The following is an 18,929-nucleotide window of genomic DNA, read 5'->3' as shown; positions in this document are numbered from 1 at the left end:
AACAGCTATGTTGCCACAAAATTAGATTTAAGAAAAAAAAAAAATTAGTACTCATCGTAAATGAGACTCTAAGCAGCTCTTACTCCTGTCAGAGCAAATCATAGAACGGTTTGGGTTGGAAGCAACCTCAAGGATCATGAAGCTCCAAGCCCCCCACTGCAGGTAGGGCCATGAACCTCAATATTTAATACTAGACCAGGTTGTCCAGGGTCCCCTACAACCTGGCTTTGAACACCTCCAGGGACAGAGCATCCACAGCCAAACTGAGTCCAAACTGAGTCCACTTTTAGCCAGCCACTCAATCTGTTGCTTCATTTCAAGGAAATAAAGTTTCCCATTTATTTTTCTCTTTTAGGTTTAGAAAACAAGATGTGAGGGCAAAAAAAAACCAATAGACAGTACTTGGAAATTGGGCAACATCACCAGTAATAGGACCACTACAAATTAATCAGTTTGTAAGAGTCTAGAGACATAATTTCTGAAAAAAAGAAACTGAAATCTAATTTGTGCCGTTCTTTCAGTGCTAAAAAGCAACAATGGCCCTTGAGAAAACAAACTGCTGAACAGAATTGTTTTACTACAGAAACTAAAGCCATTGCCTTTCTGGCATGTGAGCTGAGGGGGTTCAGCCATCCTGCAGTCAGTTCAGAAATAATGGTAAAGCTCACTCCATCCCCATGCCTTTAACCTTTGAGATTACCTCAGTACAAGGTAAAATAATTCATTCTTGACTTCTGAATGCAAAGTGAAGTCTGCACATAAAAAGGTTCCACATTCGATGAATTGCAATTTCTTTCACATAAAGCCTACATGTCAGTGTTGGAAAAGCTATTGTGTGTTGCACATAAAAAGTGAGAAAATAAGACTGCAGGCTAAACGCTGTCATTTGCACTGGGGTAAATCCTGATAAATTTCTGTGGTCTCTGTTGGTCTCTATTTCCCCCGTGGTATTCTAAGTTAAGAGAGGAATTAAAAAGAAAACAAAACAGAACAAGTAAGATTTTTGGCTGAGTATACATGAGGAGAAAAAAAAATTCTCCTGATTCTAATGCAGTTGTTTGTCAGCTTAAATCCTTGTCAATTCTAGGAGAAAATAAAAAATAATAATAAATGAAAGACAAACCTTAAAGACACAGTGCCTCATTTCAAACATTAAAAAAAAATACATTTCTTGCGCGTCATTTTGTTTTCTCTCTTTACTCCTTTTTTCCTTGTGAACTGACATTCAGATAATGTTGCTTCCTTACCAGAAGAGGGAGCCCGGAGCCGCTGCCGGAGCTCTGGGACTGCTCAATCAGATCCTTCAGGGATTCTCCAGGAGGAATGTAGGTCTCATCCTGCTCCAGTCCAATGCTGTAGCGGGGCCTGGCCTCTTGCCGCTTATACCTGCCATTTGTATACTAAAGTTAGCTTCCAACATAATGAGCACGGGTACAAAGGGTAAAGAACATTATCCTCCACATCAGCCTCAAATATAGACACATGGCTTCCTTGGCTTCTCTGACCAGTATTTTCACTTTTATTTCTAACAAACCGTTTTTAGCATCAAACCTCTATGTATAAAATTCAAAGACTGTGCAGCGCGCTATGAGCTTGCAAAGCTAAGAGATGCTTTTCTTTCAGAACCTTAAAACACAAACAAAATAAATACGAAATTTTATTTACCAACTGCAGTGGGTCTTTTAAAAGTAAAAGGAGGAACAATCATGGGACCTGAGAGTATTTAAAAAACACACAGAATTATTTAAACATATGTAGATTATGATGATATTCTAGACACGCTTAACATTCCTGTATTCTCCTCTTTTTTAAGATCCTCACCCATAAACACACTGAGAAGCCTCAGGTTTTTTTGTTCTGTATATATTGTTTTGTACTGTGGCATTCTCAGCTTCACTAAAGAGCAATCTGCGCTTCAAACCGAAAGGCTTCTTATGATGCTGGATGAAAGATTATACATGGAATATATGAGGTATGTTTGTGAATAACATGAATAAAGTACACATTCTTTTCACATGATAAAATCACATTTTTTTCTTTTTTTTTTTCCCATGATACCAATCTTAAATTTTTCAAAATTGTGAGTCCACAAAAAGACAAAAGTTAGGAAGAATGCTAATGAGGTGATAAAATGTTCCTTATTTACCTGAAGTAGCAGAATATGATGATAAGCACCAGAAGTATACTACAGACAGTCACTGAGATCAGCAGGGCCTTATGGTGAATGTTTCCTTCAGCAAAGTCTGGAGATAAAACAGAGCAGCAGGAGGAAAGAAGTGAGAAAATTTGGAAAGGGAGATGGTACAAAGTCAGTGTGAAAAAATGTACACCAAGCACAAGATTGTTGAAGCTGTGGATGCCCCATCCTTGGAGGTGTGTAAAGCCAGGCTAGAACAGGTCTGTCCCTCCCCAAGGCAGGGGGGTTGGAGATAGATGGTCTTTAAGGCCTCTTCCAATCCAAATCATTCAGTGATTTTGACTCTGTGATTCTACTACAGGTCTGTACACGATGCCTCTCGATTTTACTGGTGTACATGTCCTCATTGTCCCTCACCTAGCAGGGCAGAACCAGTGCCCACAGGAGCCCATATGCTGATGCATACTTACTCTGTCAAAGCATGGATTTGCAAGTCCCTGTTTGACTCTAAATGAAATCAATTAGGAAAATCAAACCAGGAGTCATTGTTTTGTGTCTTAACGTATGTGATCAGTGAGGACATGCAAAGATCTTAAATTCATATCTTAAATCACTGGCATCTGATTGAACAGTTAATATAACAAATAAATAACTGTGTTTATCCTAGTAGGGAAACAGAGGAGACCACCCAACCCCTGAGAAGGCAAACTGCTAAAGACTTTGTAGGCATATTTCCAGCACTGAAGAATACTCCACCTCTCTGATCCTGTTTTAACATTTAAATGAGCATTTTTTTTCCTCATTCATTCCATACCAGTCCTATGTGCCAGAAAAAGTCGTATTGAGGGGTGAAACCATCCTTGCAGCATTTATTCTGTAAAACACTTTGAAGATGAACCATGTCAAATAACTTGAGGAAACACTACAGCATGAAAACTACTAAGATATTTCAGTCAGTCTTTGCATGGAAGACTAATATTGTGCTTTAAAGTGCATCGCTAATCCCTAAATTTGTATTCTTGACTCAGGCAAGTGATACTGACCTTCATCCATGCTTTCTTGCTGTAAACCAAAGATATTTAGCACTGCTTTTCTTTTAAACATCCCAGTTTCAAAATTACACATCAGCATGTACACACACAAACCATTCTCCTGAAGTTGCTATTTAGATTACTGCATATGAGGATAACAGTTCCTGAAGTTCTCCCAGTCCTGCCGCCTTGCATCTTTCACACTAATGCCGAATGCATCATAAAATGCAAGAACTCTATCCTCATTGATTCATTCGGGAATTGTGCTACTACATTTCAGATTTACAAGAGTAATGAGACAAGGAGATTCCTAAGGGACTCTTGGCTTACTGTCAGGCTCTTTTAGATTAAAGATCCAATTTCTCCCTCTGTTTTTGTGCCCAAACAATTCCTTCCCTTTCCTTTTTCACTACAAACAGAGATTACCTCCCAGTGCACCTTTTGATCACGCTGGTCATGTTTTAACCTGCCATTACCTGCACCCGGAGCATTAACAATGTAAACATTCAAGCCACAGCCAATGCTTTTGAAAGGGGACACTGACATGACATCTATCAGGAAAACACCAGAGCCCACCATTCCCACTGCAGCGACAGATTTCTACCTGGCCTGGAGCTGAAATAGAGAGCCCACTGGGGGAACCCAGTTCTCTGCTGTGACGATGAGGGCTGCTGAGGAGGTCCGAAGGCTCTATTTCATGCTCCATAGGCAGCCTGGGTCTGCCATCCACTTCCCTCTAAAATATGTTGCTTGTAATAATTGAAGATGTTGCAGTGCATCAGCTGAGGAGAAGATAAATAGGGATCTGCACAGACGTGTGTAGTACTAGTGTTGCACTACAAGAACTTCAGATGTGCCAATATTGTTTACATTGACTATGTGGATTTGATTATGTACATCTGGGAGAAGGATGATAAAATGACAGATCTTAATTGTATTGTGATCATTTTAAATGATTCAAACACCGTGCCCAACATTGCTAATGGGCTTCTCCCATTCAGACAACTAAACAAACACGGCTGTATTTTTCTCAAGGCCAGATGGCATCTTGGAAGTGTTGCTTAGCTCTAACGCAAACTTGAGACTTCAACAGAATTTTTCAGTAAGTGCAAGGAAAGCATGCAAGACATGAAGGGATGTGTCAGTGTGGCAGTAGGTGACAGCTCCCTGCGCACATCACAGTGGGCATGCAACCAGATCTCATGGAAAAGGAGAATGACTTCCATATGTCTTCATATTTATTTGGCCACATAGGAAGAGAGGCTACAGAGATGCTAAATCGGATGTTGCCTTGCCTTTCAAACACTTCCTATTGGCAGAATTTTGCTTGCTGGCTTGAAGACTTCATAAACTAGTTGGCACATGGACAACAAAATATAAAAAAACTGCCTCCCTTCTTCCATGTGTAATGTCTGTTTGTCATAGAATCATAGAATGGCCTGGGTTGAAAAGGACCACAATGATCATCTAGCTTCAACTCCCCTGCTATGTGCGGAGTCACTAGTCACTAGACCAGGCTGCCCAGAGCCACATCCAGTCTGGCCTTGAATGTCTCCAGGGATGGGGCATCCACAACCTCCTTGGGCAGCCTGTTCCAGTGCTTCACCACCTTCTGAGTGAAAAACTTCCTCCTAATATCTAACCTAAATCTCCCCTGTCTCAGTTTAAAACCATTCCCCCTCATCCTATCACTATCCACTCTCGTAAACAGCCATTCCCCCTCCTGTTTATATGCTCCCTTCAAGTACAATGAAGTTTCCCTGGAGCCTTCTCTTCCCAAGCTAAACAAGCTTTCTTCACAGGAGAGGTGCTCCAGCCCTCTGATCATCTTAGTGGCCCTCCTCTGGACCCACTCCAAGAGCTCCACATCCTTCCTGTAGTGGGGGCCCCAGGCCTGGACGCAGTACTCCAGATGGGGCCTCACTAGAACTGAATAGAGGAGGACAATCATCTCCATCTCCCTGCTGGCCACCCCTTTTTTAATGCAGTCCAGAACACAGCTGGCCTTCTGGGCTGCATGCGCACACTGCTGGCTCATGTCAAGCTTCTCATCTACCAGAACCCCCAAGTCCTCCGCACGACTGCTCTCCAGGAGATCTTCCCTCAGTTTCTATAAATACCTGGGATTGCCCAGACCCAAGTGTAGCACCCTGCACTTCGCTTTATTGAACTTCATTAGATTTTCATGGGCTCACTTCTTCAGCCTGTCCAGGTCCCTCTGGATTGCTTCCCTTCCTTCCAATATATCAACTGCACCGCTCAGCTTGGTGTCATCCACAAACTTGCTGCGGGTGCACTTGATGCCATAGTCTATGTCATTGACGAAGACGCTGAAGAACACCGGTCCCAAGACCAACCCCTGAGGAGGGACACTGCTTGTGACCGGCCTCCACCCTGACACAGAACCATTGATCAATCCTTTGGCTGTGTCCAGCCAACCAATTCCTTATCCATCGAACAGTCCATCCTTCAAATCCGCACCTCTCCAATTTAGAGACAGATGCGGTGAGGCACCACGTCAAAGGCCTTGCGAAGTCCAGGGAGATGACATCCATCGCCCTCAACAACATGGTGAACACAGTGTTTCACTCAAGCTTCCCATGTGAGCTGTCTGCTAGAGTTACCCCAGGAACAGGAGGCTGTTGAACTGAGGCAGGCTAGTGCTGCTGGAGACTCACTCCTCTCTCCTTCTACTGATGAGGATGCTCCCCACAGTGCAGCAGGATAAAACTGGTCTTCCTGCACCATTTTAGGCAGCTGAGACCACCTCCAAAGAGAGGGACAGGACAGGACTCAGCCTGAGTCCACTTTGTTTCTGCAGTGGGTACCAACAAGTGTGAGATGGAGAAGCTCTGCTCTTTAAGACTGGTGCTGCGCTTCTTACTGTTATGTTCCTTGGCAACTGCAACGTGCCAAGCAGTGACATTATGAGAATAAGCAGCAGCTCCCAACAAGGCAGCAGTGAGCTATGACTGTGAGCTCAATGAGGGTAACACAAAACAAACAAATAGTAAGTTTGGGAAGCTTCCTCAGGTACCTTGGCTCACATATAACAGCAAAGCCTAGCACACAGCATGTTTACAAACAATTTTAGGTTGTAAGAAAACATGGATGCGTGCAGCAGTCAGATATGATCAGCACAGAAAGGAAGAAGTGGCAACAAAAGCAGGATCTCGTTACACCAGCCTGCCTCTCAGTTACTCTTCTATGCTTTCTACCTTCTCCCCCTCCCATTCACCCCACTTTGCCATTTTCAGGGTCATGCTGATGAGTGCACTGCAAATACCACACAGTAGGTTGAAGGGAGAAATCAGGGTGTCAAAGGCTCTCCTCTCTCCCCGTTTTGTCCAGTTCACAATGTTAAGATTATCCAAGTAAAAATGGCAGTGAAATCCGAGGCGTGGAGACTGTGTGCACACATCAAATCCCATCGTTCCTCCAATCGTTCCCTTGCCCATTCATCACTAGCTCTACAGGCAGGGAGCCAGACACGGTGGCACCACCACTTCTGCTTATACAGGCTCTAAATCAGTAAAGATATATTTCTCCTTTCGACTGGTCTCAGTCTGCACTTTCACAGGGATTTCCAGGAATATCTTTTATTGCTTAAAGCAGAGGTGTTGTTTCAGACCCAGTCATGATTTTCATTTCCTCAATAAGACAAATACATAGTTGGTACAAGGATTTTGTGGTATCATCTGGCTATTTTAACTTGCCAGGTTTGTACCAAGATGAGCTCAAAACTTAAGCTTGGCTCTTACTTTCTTCCATCTTGTTCAAGAAAATCCTGCTTTGACCAGTGCTAACTCTTTGAACTCCCACTCTCATGTGCATGGCTCTCTTTTCTTTTCACAAGGAGAGGGTAAAACTGTCTTTCAGCACATGGCAGGCCTGGAAAAACACTTCCAGGACACAAGCCGCTTGCCTCTCTGGAGATGTTACCTTGGTGTGCGGGTTAATTTGCAGTTCAACAACCTCTGACCTGCAGCTGGATGATCTCCCTAGGCTCTGTTTCCCATGAGATATGACCTTGGATGTAAGTTCAGAAGCCAAACTTCTGTTTGTTTTTTAAATGCCAAGTAGCACACATATTTTTCGTGGAATCCTGAAGGTCAGGAAGCTTCCTAGAAGCTTGTTTTTAGGTTAATCTTCCTTTTGTCATACTTCCAGCTTATGAGAAACGTAATGACAAGTCTCACAGCTCTCATTCAATCATAGCCAAGTCTAAAAGTTTCCAACAGACATAATGATCACAGTGCACAGTACTGAACACTGGCAATAGTGGGCACTCAGTATTTGTACACAGCTGCTCTGAGAATCCTCTAAGTCCAGGCTTTGCTCCGAGCTTTTAAACTAGCATACAGCCATGGCACATAAGAACAGGTCTGGCACCAGGAATGACATATGTGCTTAAGGCTTTAATAAAGGTGCTGGCTTCAGCCCTGCTCAGCCACATGGGAAGAAGCAGCTTCTGGAATACGCTGTCAGGACATTGGTAGTACACAAACTTAGCTGAAACAAAAATCCTCAGAATACGTTGAATGATGCGTTGTCTTTTGTTTGTCAGTATAAAATATCAATTATAAAATGGCTAGAGTCCTGCTCCAACTCCATAACATTATTCTTTCATCAAAAAAATCTATCTGCTGTTTAATGGGTCTGCCACCACAAGTGCCCAAGTGATACTTTTTTTTAACCATGTACACACAGCAAAGTAAATGTTGATCCAAACAATTTCTGCTACCATAAAAATCTTGTTTTACTGTTTTCCGTATAAGCAGCAGATAGTACAGCCAAATATCTAAAAATTTAATAAGGCAGATGCCTAATGTTTGGCACTGATTCAGTACTTTTAAGTAGATTTAACACAGAATTAACTCAGCAGAGAGAAGAAATTGTCTTCCAAACTGTAATGATATTTATTGATACACTAAGTAAGTGTGAACAAATATTGACTTCCTTTTGGAGTTTCTCCCTCAGTTCAAATAACTTTTTAAAATGAAAAAAATTACACAACAAAATAGTACATAACTCTCATGTTGGAAGTTGGAATTTTACGAGGTTTCACTGACTTAATGACTTGCTAGTAAATAGTGAAATATTTATATACCACCCTCCACAGGCCTGGCGCTGCAGCCCATCTGTGCAGAGTTTCATAGGTGTGAAGGGAATGTCTTACATGAGAGAAGGCTTTCTATGAGCATACATTTATATGTAAGTAGCTGCTGTTTGCCAGTTTGGATTTCCAACTCAGAATGCCATGATTACAAATTCTTTTTCAACCCTGAACATACTCTCACAGACTAAATTCCATGCTGACCTCCACAGATCTTGGCCATTGTTGACGATGCCAAGAGTTTATGAAGGAAGAATGTTACACTCATCCCAGAAACACATTCTTTAAAATGGAATCTGCCATATCCAGCCAAAATAGTTTTATCAATTTTCAGAAAGCAATGTTTAAACAAAACAAACACACCTAAACCTGACCTAGGCTTGCCTCAGAATCTACTTAAAGTTAAAACACTTCCATTTGTTCTTAATAACAGCACACACCAACAAAATAATAGTAATTGCATGAGTTTTCACTTTTCATTCTATTTTGAGTGACGTTTTTCAAGTAGAAAATCCACTTCAGTGGATTACTGGGTCCAATAAGTAAGAAACGCTTTATGGATTTAAGTCAGTTTGAAATGCTAGATTAAACTCTAGAGATCTGGTCCCAGATCTGTGTGCTGTTATGAACAGATAGAGGATTCAATTTTGTTATCAGGCAAAAACTATACACAGAAAGAGCCATCCCCTGCCACATGCAACTTCAGTCTTTGAGACAACCACTAACAGCCAGCAAATCTATGACAATATTGAGCAAATAATTCATCCGGTGCTCACTGCATGTGAGCAACACGAATAACAGCAGGAACCTGCAACCATGGATCAAGACACTGCTCTCTATTTCAATAAACCCAGACAGTTTTTAGTAGGGCTCATCTCTCTAATCATGTACACTTGGATGTGGGTGCCTTGGTTATGGCTTTGTTTCTTCCTGAGACACAAAGGGCGATAGCAGAAAAAGGTCAGTTTGGGCCTGGAAGGACTTCCCTTTACCTCTATTTTTCAGTGGAGGCAGCGTCGGGTGAAGATGTTTGTTACAGTAATCTTGGCCTGTGCAACATTCAATAGATCTTCTTTGGTGTGGAATAGGAGTATCCTGAAATACACAGTTTCAGAGAAAGCAAGTAATTAACTGTGTTGTAAGCAAACACACTCATTCTGACACTGCAGAAAAAGATGTAGCAGGTTTGCAGAATATTACAGATTGCCAGGATGTGTGGAATAAGGATTTGTGCCGCTGAATGTATCCAAAAAAACAAGTCATTTAAATGATTAAGAGATTAATCCCCCTCTCACATGTTTCTATTGATGCCTTAGTGCTGCAGAAGGAACCTATTGTCATTAAGAGCTCAAAACAGAGCTCTGAAAGTCTCCTGTGTGCATCACTTGGAGTTGCAGTATAAAATAAGTTAGTATATTATAAAAACTAGTTTAGCCAGAGTAATACAGGAATTGCTGAATTGCTGCGTGGACTTATTTAGTTGCTGTTGCTTCTCTCATGGAAAGCTGAGCAAAATACCTTCCACTGACTTTGAAGCAGCCCTGGCTAGAGTGGCCCTGTACTCAAGTAAAATAATTTAAGGACAACTGTAGAAGTTAAATACTCCAGAGTCATCTTCTACTGCCCAGACTCTTGCAATTCCTGCTGCAAGACTTTCTAGAGGGGTGATCATCAGACTTTCAGCATTGGAAATAAAAAAGCACATTGGAACTGCATGTAAGAAAAAGGCTGCTGAGGTCCATAAAACAACATCCTGACTAAATTTACTCTGGGACTTAAATAATTAAATTGTATTTCTCTAAATTCAAACTTCCTCTGAGCGGGGGTGTTGCTAGATGCAACACGGGTAAAAACAAAACCTTAAGTTTTTGAAAGGAACAGCTATAACATCACTGACATAAACATTCTGGGATATAAATGCAATCCCCTCAGCAACCTTCTGCCAAATGAACAGAAATTGAGCGCATGGCCATTTTAATATCTGCTGACTGCACTTCAATTGAAAGCCATCAAAATTCAAGCAATACTCAGGCAGCCAACACTTTCTTACCCGACATTGGAAGTCTGAGCCCTCTAATCCTAGACATCCTTTGGTGACCAAATGTCCACCAGAATCATCTTCTTCTATTATGGTGAAGCAGTAGCCGTCAGTGCTGAGGATTGAAAAGAACGAATCAGTACAAGGTTCTGAAGTGAAAAACATGCTGTTAAACACAGTCTTCAGCATTATTAATTGGAAGGAAAATCTGCCATTACCAAAGCAACATATTTCCTCCAGCAGCATGACAAAACATAAAGGGCTGAAACACTATTGCGCGTGTGGTAAAAGGCAGGCACACATGCAATCTGCTGTAACAGCACAAAACAGCTGACAGCATGCCATACTCACCTATCCAAAATTTCACAGCAACAAAGCCCACTAACATCTTAATTCTCTGTAAACGCCTGCAGTCATTAATGTGTGAAGGCTTTGGAAACCTACATAAATGCAAACAGCAATGCTACAGCAGGTCTGCCCTGTGCATGGGAACAAGGCATGACTACATGCATCATGGTGGGAATATGGAGAAAGAAACATTCTTGAGATCCTCGCTGTGAAATATTATTAAGAGTGATTTGTGATTCCTGTTTTAGAGGTATTACAAACTGCAACGCTGGTGTGTGAGTCCTTGAGTTATCATCAACACTCTTCATAACTGTTTACTTGGGTTACAATCCTGAAATTATCCAAAACACTCCCATTTACACAACTGTGTCCCATGGAAGATAAGCATACTAACAGATGGCTAGATGGTGCTGGTGATAAATGTTTTTCCTTGATGAAGGTCAAATGCCTGCATGCTGCATAAAGGGGGGGAGGGTACGAAAGGGAGACTTCATTTTACTGAGATTGCTATGCATTAATTTCTAATTACTGACGGCGAGTATGTAACATAAGTGAGGAACACAAGTTGACTGATTTGGAGGAAAAGGATCCAGAAATAAAGAAAGAATTATTTAATCCAATATATTTACGTCACAAAAAAATATTCCTTTACTTTCATGGGAAAATAACATTGGTTATTACGCTCAGCAAGTATTTTTCTGAGGAGAATAAACTCAGTTAAAAAAAGGAAATAAAAAGAAAAAAGGATTAGAAAATTTAAGCACCGCAAAATTTCAGATGATTTGCTCCCAGTGGAAGGAAAGGAAGTCTAACAGAGCAGCAAGAGAAAAGAAAATAAGATGTAGGATTCAAAGGGTGTTGTTACACATGGAATAGATAAACACGATTTGTAAGTATTAGCCACAGGACAGACAGATGCTGGCTGGAAAAGAATCATGTCAAACATTTGCAGTAGCATATTTTTATATTAGTGGTGCAGGGTCTAGCCACTGTAAGCTTATTACTTCAAATAATAATCTATCACTTGTTATTGACTTCTGGATTTGAAAAGTAACCAATTGTATGTTACAAACTGCTTTCTCAGAGAAAAGAGAGCTAGGGGTTCTACTCCTCTCTGACACTGTGCATACAAGCAAGGCAAAGGAGACAGCTGTCCTTCTGGGCAACAACCACCTTGATTTCATTGCCGAAGCTTAAGATAGGAACGATAGGATTGCCAAGAAGAGAGACTGTAAGGAATCCATTAGAGTAGAATATTATATTAGATTAGATTTTATTTGTTTGCATGGTGCCTTTGATTCAAAGTAATGAGTAAGTGTAACCCAGGGGACAGAACAAAAGAATAAATTGCAATCCAGTGAAACACAAAAAAGAACTCCTCAGCTAGTAATTCACAGCGAAAACCAAAAACTCTCTGTTCACCAAAGGACAGGGGCTGAAGGAAAAGCCAAATTGTTTGCAGAAGGGAAAAAGAAGCAGGAAAAGTCAGCAATTTTATTTCATTTCTTCTGACTTGTCATGGGACTCTGATCCTTTGCTCATTTTAGAAAATTGAATTTGGGATCCTCAAGCACTTCAGTCCCTCTGAAAATTTTACTTCGGATTTAAAAAGACAAAAAATATTACACTAGATAGAGCAAAATGTAAAAGTTATAAAGCTCCAACAATAAAGGTAAATCATGTTCTTTACAGGCAACAATAGAGTAATGAGAGAAACGCATGAGAAAACTAAAAATAGCAATGCCAATCAGAATAAATATTGATTCCAGTTGATTCTAACACTAAGAAAAAATAAAAAGTGTTCATACAATATAAGAATTCTTTGTTTTACTGCAGATTTGGGAAGGAGATAGAGGTGACACTTCTGAAAAGAACAAAGTCTTTCATTCCCACCCTTCTACCCTGAGCTTTTCTCCTGGTTCACAGGCTGTCAGATGAACTCCGCATTGCAAGGAAAGGGCACAGCATACCACTGCTGGTTTATTGACTTACCTGCCTCAAACTTTCCTTATTCTAACAAGTTAGGGACAACTTAGTTGTATATCATCTCTAATTTGATGTTTAATTTGGTGACTGCACAAATAGAAACACAAGCACACTGCTGACATATACAAAGAAACACATTCTCCACTTGCAACCAATTTGGTTTTTAATATGCGCAATTAGAATTCTGCATAATTTGACTCTGAAAATCTGAGACTGTTGTGTAAAGAAGGAATTCATCCCGATGGGTACAACCCCGTACACATCCACTAACCTCCTTCACTAAAGCATCAGCTTCTTAAGGTGCGATGCAGGAGAGCAATTGAATGCAAGTTGGATGTGATTGCTAATAAGCACAGATTTGGTATGTCGCACATTTGCCAAGAGTGAACTTTCACAGCCAAGACAAATGCCATGGAAACAGAGGGAGTTTGTAGCAGAAACACTGGTAGGCAGTGATATAGAAGGTGCTGCTACAATTACAGATTACCTGAGCAAAAGAGGTGATCTTAACCAAGAGCTTTACTAAATGTCAGAAGAGAGGAACAGAGGCCAACAGTTCTGCAGCTGCTCACACAGATGTCCTTACTGGCCGACAGCCATTGGTCACAGAAGATGCAATACCAAGAATACACAGAAGATCCAGCTACCAAAACTTGCCTGTTGAAGATTTTCTGTCCTGCTTTCTATATGCACTCAGACATGGCAATATATAACTTGGAAAAGCAACATCGTTCCTTCATGTGATTTGGTGCTATGACAAGCAGATGGGTTAAAAAACTTGGTGAAAAGAGTCCTTACATTTAATTCCATTTGCAATTGAGTCCATATGGGTGTTATATTTTTTTCCCCTCCTCCCCATTTTGATATCCTGGTTTTGATATCAGAAAGAACTACACCATCTTTTCATTTTCATCCTAGGGAACATGGCAAACTTCTGTGCTGTTTTTAAAAAATGATTAAAAACTGTTATTACACAATCTCCAGAAAGTGAAAGTCCATATACTTCTACAAAGATTGGATGAAATGATCTAACTCAAAAATTGGCCGGCTGACTCTCAGTTTGCATCTATTTCACCTATTTTGTCATATCATTCACTTAAGGAAGATGCCGAAGGCCAAATTCAGCAAAACAGTGTCTTTGGATATCATCCATAAAACAAAGAGCCCCCTGAATGTGCTAAGTACAGGCTAATTCTCCAGAAGAAATAACAGTGGCTGTGCATCAGGGACGTAACGTGAAACCATGTGGGAAGGAGAGCATTACACAATTGTTGAGCCAGATGCACCTTCACATTTGCACAGCTACTCCAAAGGCAATCAGAGACATACAGACGTGACAAAGCATAGAAGATGGCCCACAGGAAGACAAAGTTCCTGGCCCCACTAGTCTTTCAAATAGTGATGCTGGTCCTACCATGTTCTGCTATGTGTCATACCCTTTGGCATCACACTGAAAGCAATACGATGATGAAGAGAGTAAGATCATCAGGGTGTTCAGTGACAACTTTACTATCTTACACAGAGAGCATGGAGGGGAAGATACCCAACATATCCTAGCAGAATATCTTCCCATAGATTCTATTTCCAATATACATCAATCCATCAATATTATCTCTGTATGATCTTCCCAGACATGACTCAGCCTATCAGATGTGCCGCACATTGCTCTTATCACAAATCAGACCACAGTTTTCCATGATACGTGAGTCACAATGCAGAATTCAAGACACAATGCCAGACTATCCAGGCTACATGCTAAGTATGTGAGATTTGACAAGTCTAACAGATCTAGTAGCATAAGCTTGGATATGGCAGTAGCATCAAGCATGGGTACCTCTCTGCACGTTCACCAGGTCCCTCCAGTACCTTTCACTTATGTGCAAAATCCGTTTCAGTAAATGTGAGAACTATAAAGAAGGAAACTATCAACATACAGCTACATACTTTTCTCTATTCCCTTTCCCCTTTATTTTTTCCTTTTCTTTCTTTTGTGTAAAAAATTTAAACACTGGCCAAATAATTTATTTTACTTGGTTTTAAGACTACAGTACAGTTTAATTTGCATGATGTACTCTCCTTTTTAACGGTAGGGCAACTTCAACGTGGGTACTTGCTATTTTCGAATGTTTTCTTGGTTTAAGTAAATTCAATATGCAAGGGAAATCTTAACTACTTCAACACCATAACACCAAGTAATGCAACAGGTCTCTGTACAGGGAAATTGGATCTGCATTACTGTTTAGCATAAGGCATATATTAAAAACTGATACAGGAAGCCTCTAAGCAAAACTAAGAACAAGCAGTTTCTGAAGCATGGTTCAAAAGGGTGGGATGGAGATCTGGACCTTGATTTGAGCACTCAGGGAGAAGTCATCTGCTGAGCCATATATGGGACATAAGGCTGAAGGGGAAAAGAAGAAAAGAGTGGAGCTTGCAAGGGTTGTTCACTATTGATTTTACCCATCAAAACAGACTTATTTGCCTCCCGTGCAGCCCTGTGTAAAGGCTTACATTAAAAATAAAATTAAGCTAACATGCGACATCTCATCTAATCAGCTCCCTGATTAGGAAGTGTTTAATTTTACACTAAAAATTGAAAGTGACTAAAAGAAAAGGTGTTTGAACTCAGTGCTTCGGCCCACTGTTAAATCCTCTACATATCAAATTACATAGAAAATTCAATCCCATTATCCAGAGAACATGAAAATGAAAATAAAATCAGTCAGGTGAATTATCACCCCTGGTAATGCTGAAAAAGCAACTTAATTATTTTATTGCATTAGATAACCAATGCTACCTTAAGACACAGTTGGGCAGAAACCATAAGAAATTAAATTCTATCACCCTGATTCCTAAAACTGTCAGCATTTATTTATGAATGTAAAGAGAATGCAACTGAGAACCTAATCAGCTCTGCCTTTATTGCAATCCCATTACACTGATAGCCAATTAAATCTAACAATACTTTTAAAAATATGCAACTAATTTTGACTAGACACAACTGCCCACACACTCATTTTGCCCATACAAAACTTAAAATGGAACCGTAAAATGAGGTCCTGGTTGTTTCAAAGCAGCTCTGAGCTTCTTTATTGAAAGCCTTTTATGGACTGCACAGATGTTCAAAAGAATGAAGTTCCAACACACCACAGGTTAGCACACCCTTTACAAGCAAAGAACCATGAAACTTTTACAAAGACCTTAATCATCAGGGCCTCAAGTACACTAATGAGCTTTAATTACCTGAGTGGTACCCTCACACCACCCAACCACACATTCTGCCGAGAAGCTCTGCTTGACCTCAGTCTTGAGCACTACATCCCTTCCAAGCTATGATGAGAGAGTGCCTACCTCTACTTCCCTCTCCTGCTGCTCCAGCCTGGAACTAGCTGGCCCCTTGGCACAGCTATCAGTAGACCTAGATCTGCCAGTTGTGTTTAGGTACACTGAGGGGGACAGGGTGTTAGTGGGTAAGGTAACAGCTAGGGTATCACCCTCTGCTCCTGGTTTGGTCTACCACACACAGCAGTATCCTTTCACCACTCCCCACTACTGACTCTTGATGAAATGTCCTTCTAATGAGTCTTTCAAAACTTAATGTGCTCATAGATTGATCCATTTTAAAGAACGCTCTTCAAGCTAGAGCTATTGATTTGTTGTTGATAAAATAATGTGCACTTGCAGCTGTGGGTATCATTGATAGTTTCCTAGAGGACTATTGCACGTAAGTTGAAAAAATACAGAGAAAGGTTAATTCTGTGTAGAAACACGGAAGGCTGGTCAAAGACTTGACACGGATGTGGCTTAAGAATATTTATTTCAAATTTAAAAACAATACAATTACAGAGAGAACTTTAAATGGCCACCAGATGTCCTCACTTTTACATAAACATTCAGGCTACTAGTTATCTGCTCAGTATGTGTGTCCTGATAGATAAATATTTGTGGTAGCAGACCAAAAACTTCAGCAGGGATTGCAGAATGCTATTTATAAGAGATTTCTATTAGCGACTGTGGTGGAACTGCCTCTTTTATTCCAGGGCTTCTAATTTAGCCACAGTTGGAACTGCTTTTCCACTGAACTCTGGGAGCCCTCCTTGCTCCTGGGCACACAAAAAGCTCCTCTGCTCTCGTGGAAGCCTCAGTAGTAACAGTGCATGATGCTCTGAATCAATGTAGCTCAGAGCCCTGCAGACTCCAGTACAGCTCAAATCTTAACAGACTGACAGAGATGCCAACAGTGTTCAATTCTTATCAAATATTGAAAGCTTTTAGTGACTATATCTGAGGGAAGATGATAATTAATGCAATAACTTTTAATCTGGAACAGTTTATTTATTCTTCAGACAAACAAAGCACAATCAATAATATTTGAATTTCAATACGGTGTAATTTTCTTTAGAGTGAAGTTAAATGAAAATTCCTGAGTGCTTTCAAACTGTGCCAATAGTCGTTCAGGCTAGCACGAAGCATGACAGTTACAGGCTGACTAGTAGAAATATCTCAAAGCATGGGGAAACTCATAATTCCTGCTCACCTGACTGGGCTTGGCCAAATCTTTTGAAAGCCAGATACTGGAATGTTAGGCTTAGAACTTCCTTGTCACTGTAAGGTCCCTTTTCACTTTTCATCCTTAATTCCAGCTAAGCATAAGGAATTTAAGAAGCAAAAGATTGACACAGTTAAGCAGGTGCAGAGAAGACAAGGCATGTTGTATGCTTTGTTGTCCTTTGACCTCACTGCAGCTCTCATATCAAGGTAAGGAGAGCTATGGCCACGATCACTATCCTGAAAAAGATTATTGCTGATAAACCACAAAGGTAGGGTATTTAATTTCAAATAATCTACATTTTTAATTTAAAATTTCTCTAAACTCTTCAGCCACTATATTGCTGTTCATTGGGCAAATTGGATAGTGCTCAGGTAACAGCACAGGATGGGAAAAAGTGGATAAAACATGCAACAGTGTACCCAAAGTTGGAGTATAAATCATTCAATGAGTCAGTTTCTTAACATGGGTCCTCTTGTGCTTCACAGTTAATGGATTCAAGTCTTCTGCATCTTTCCTGTTGATGCATGCAAGGCAGTACGTGTGAAAGCAATGGCTCTTGATGGGCAGGAACAGGAAAACTGATTTCAGAGGGAATTTTTATAGCTTTTTTTAAATGGACCGCCACTTGAGAACAGTCTGACTTCTAGCTATATATGGGTTTGAAGAAAGAAGTTGAAAGGGGGAAGTAGTATTTACAGCTGTCATCAAAAACTGTGATACACCTCAGTGTGAAACTGCAGGCTGAACTGAACCAAGTCAAGCTACAGAACAACACTCATAAAATCCCAAGAAACAGCAATTTGTCTTCAACAACATTGGGTTTTTCCTCGTCTATCTTCTTAACGTGCTGCCTGGAAGATCTAGCCAGCACTGACACAACGTTAGACAGGCTCACCTCAAACATAACTGCATACACAACTGGCTTATCCAGGTGGGCTCGTATCTGTGTCCTGCTTTGATGCTTCCTGCAGTTGCACAACTCCAGTAGTCTAGAGCAGGCAGTATCTCCAGTATTTTACTGGTTTTTAAGTAAGCAGAATAAAAAGTTGATATTCATGTGAAGCCAATGAAGAGTTCACCCCTACATGGTTGCAAATACAAACTGTGCATTCATCTCAAGCCAAGAGGGGTGTTAGATCAGCACCCTAATTCAGCAGCAATAGTTCATGTGTTTGCTGCAGGAGCACCCTGTGGAAAGAGTCAGAGTGGGGGAAGAGCAGTGTGCTTCCACTGCAGGTACCACTGGTCCACTCTGCTGTATCAGGCAGTGCCAGTGCTGAGCCTCCAAGGCACAGCAGGATATGTCCATCTTAGGGGGTTAGGACCTCTGGGAAAAAGCAGAATCCAACCCAAATAAGTTTACAGTACTCTAACCAGTGCCTGCCGAAAGACCATAAGAGTACAGTTACCATAAAAAAAAGTATTTAACACTTCACCTCAAGAGAAGAAGACTTCTACCATGAAACAAGATGTCTTATCAACCTACAAAACACTTCTGTAAAAACACATACAAAAGAGTAGGTTTCTTATGATAAATGGTGCTTTATGAAGATTGATTATAAATTTATGAGCATTTATAGACACTTCAATATATTTCCAGTAAGTCTCCTCTCATCAATCACATACACCCTTTAAAAACAAACTACTACATTCAGAATATATCATATATAAAAAGAATTAATATAAGTATTTATCTAAAACTTGAAATATGTAAATACTAT

At 40.5% G+C, this 18,929-nt stretch overlaps 1 protein-coding gene across 6 annotated transcripts in view; it reads right to left on the bottom strand.

Annotated features, from left to right (window-relative positions):
- BMPR1B (bone morphogenetic protein receptor type 1B) overlaps positions 1–18,929 on the bottom strand; it is a 236,618-nt gene that overhangs the window by 12,662 nt on the left and 205,027 nt on the right. For all 6 annotated transcript variants that reach the window (XM_019614786.2, XM_031553114.1, XM_019614788.2 and 3 more), the window contains 4 exons: positions 10,335–10,437; positions 9,277–9,379; positions 2,147–2,243; positions 1,248–1,386 (listed from right to left, as the gene is read on the bottom strand). In XM_019614786.2, coding sequence (XP_019470331.1) covers positions 1,248–1,386; positions 2,147–2,243; positions 9,277–9,379; positions 10,335–10,437 — 442 coding nt within the window. The remainder of the gene's footprint in view (positions 1–1,247; positions 1,387–2,146; positions 2,244–9,276; positions 9,380–10,334; positions 10,438–18,929) is intronic.

This window comes from Meleagris gallopavo, chromosome 4 (assembly GCF_000146605.3).
Source record: "Meleagris gallopavo isolate NT-WF06-2002-E0010 breed Aviagen turkey brand Nicholas breeding stock chromosome 4, Turkey_5.1, whole genome shotgun sequence".
NCBI lineage: Eukaryota > Metazoa > Chordata > Aves > Galliformes > Phasianidae > Meleagris > Meleagris gallopavo.
Note: the sequence above shows the minus strand (reverse complement) of the source record. Positions and strands in the feature narration are given on the sequence as shown.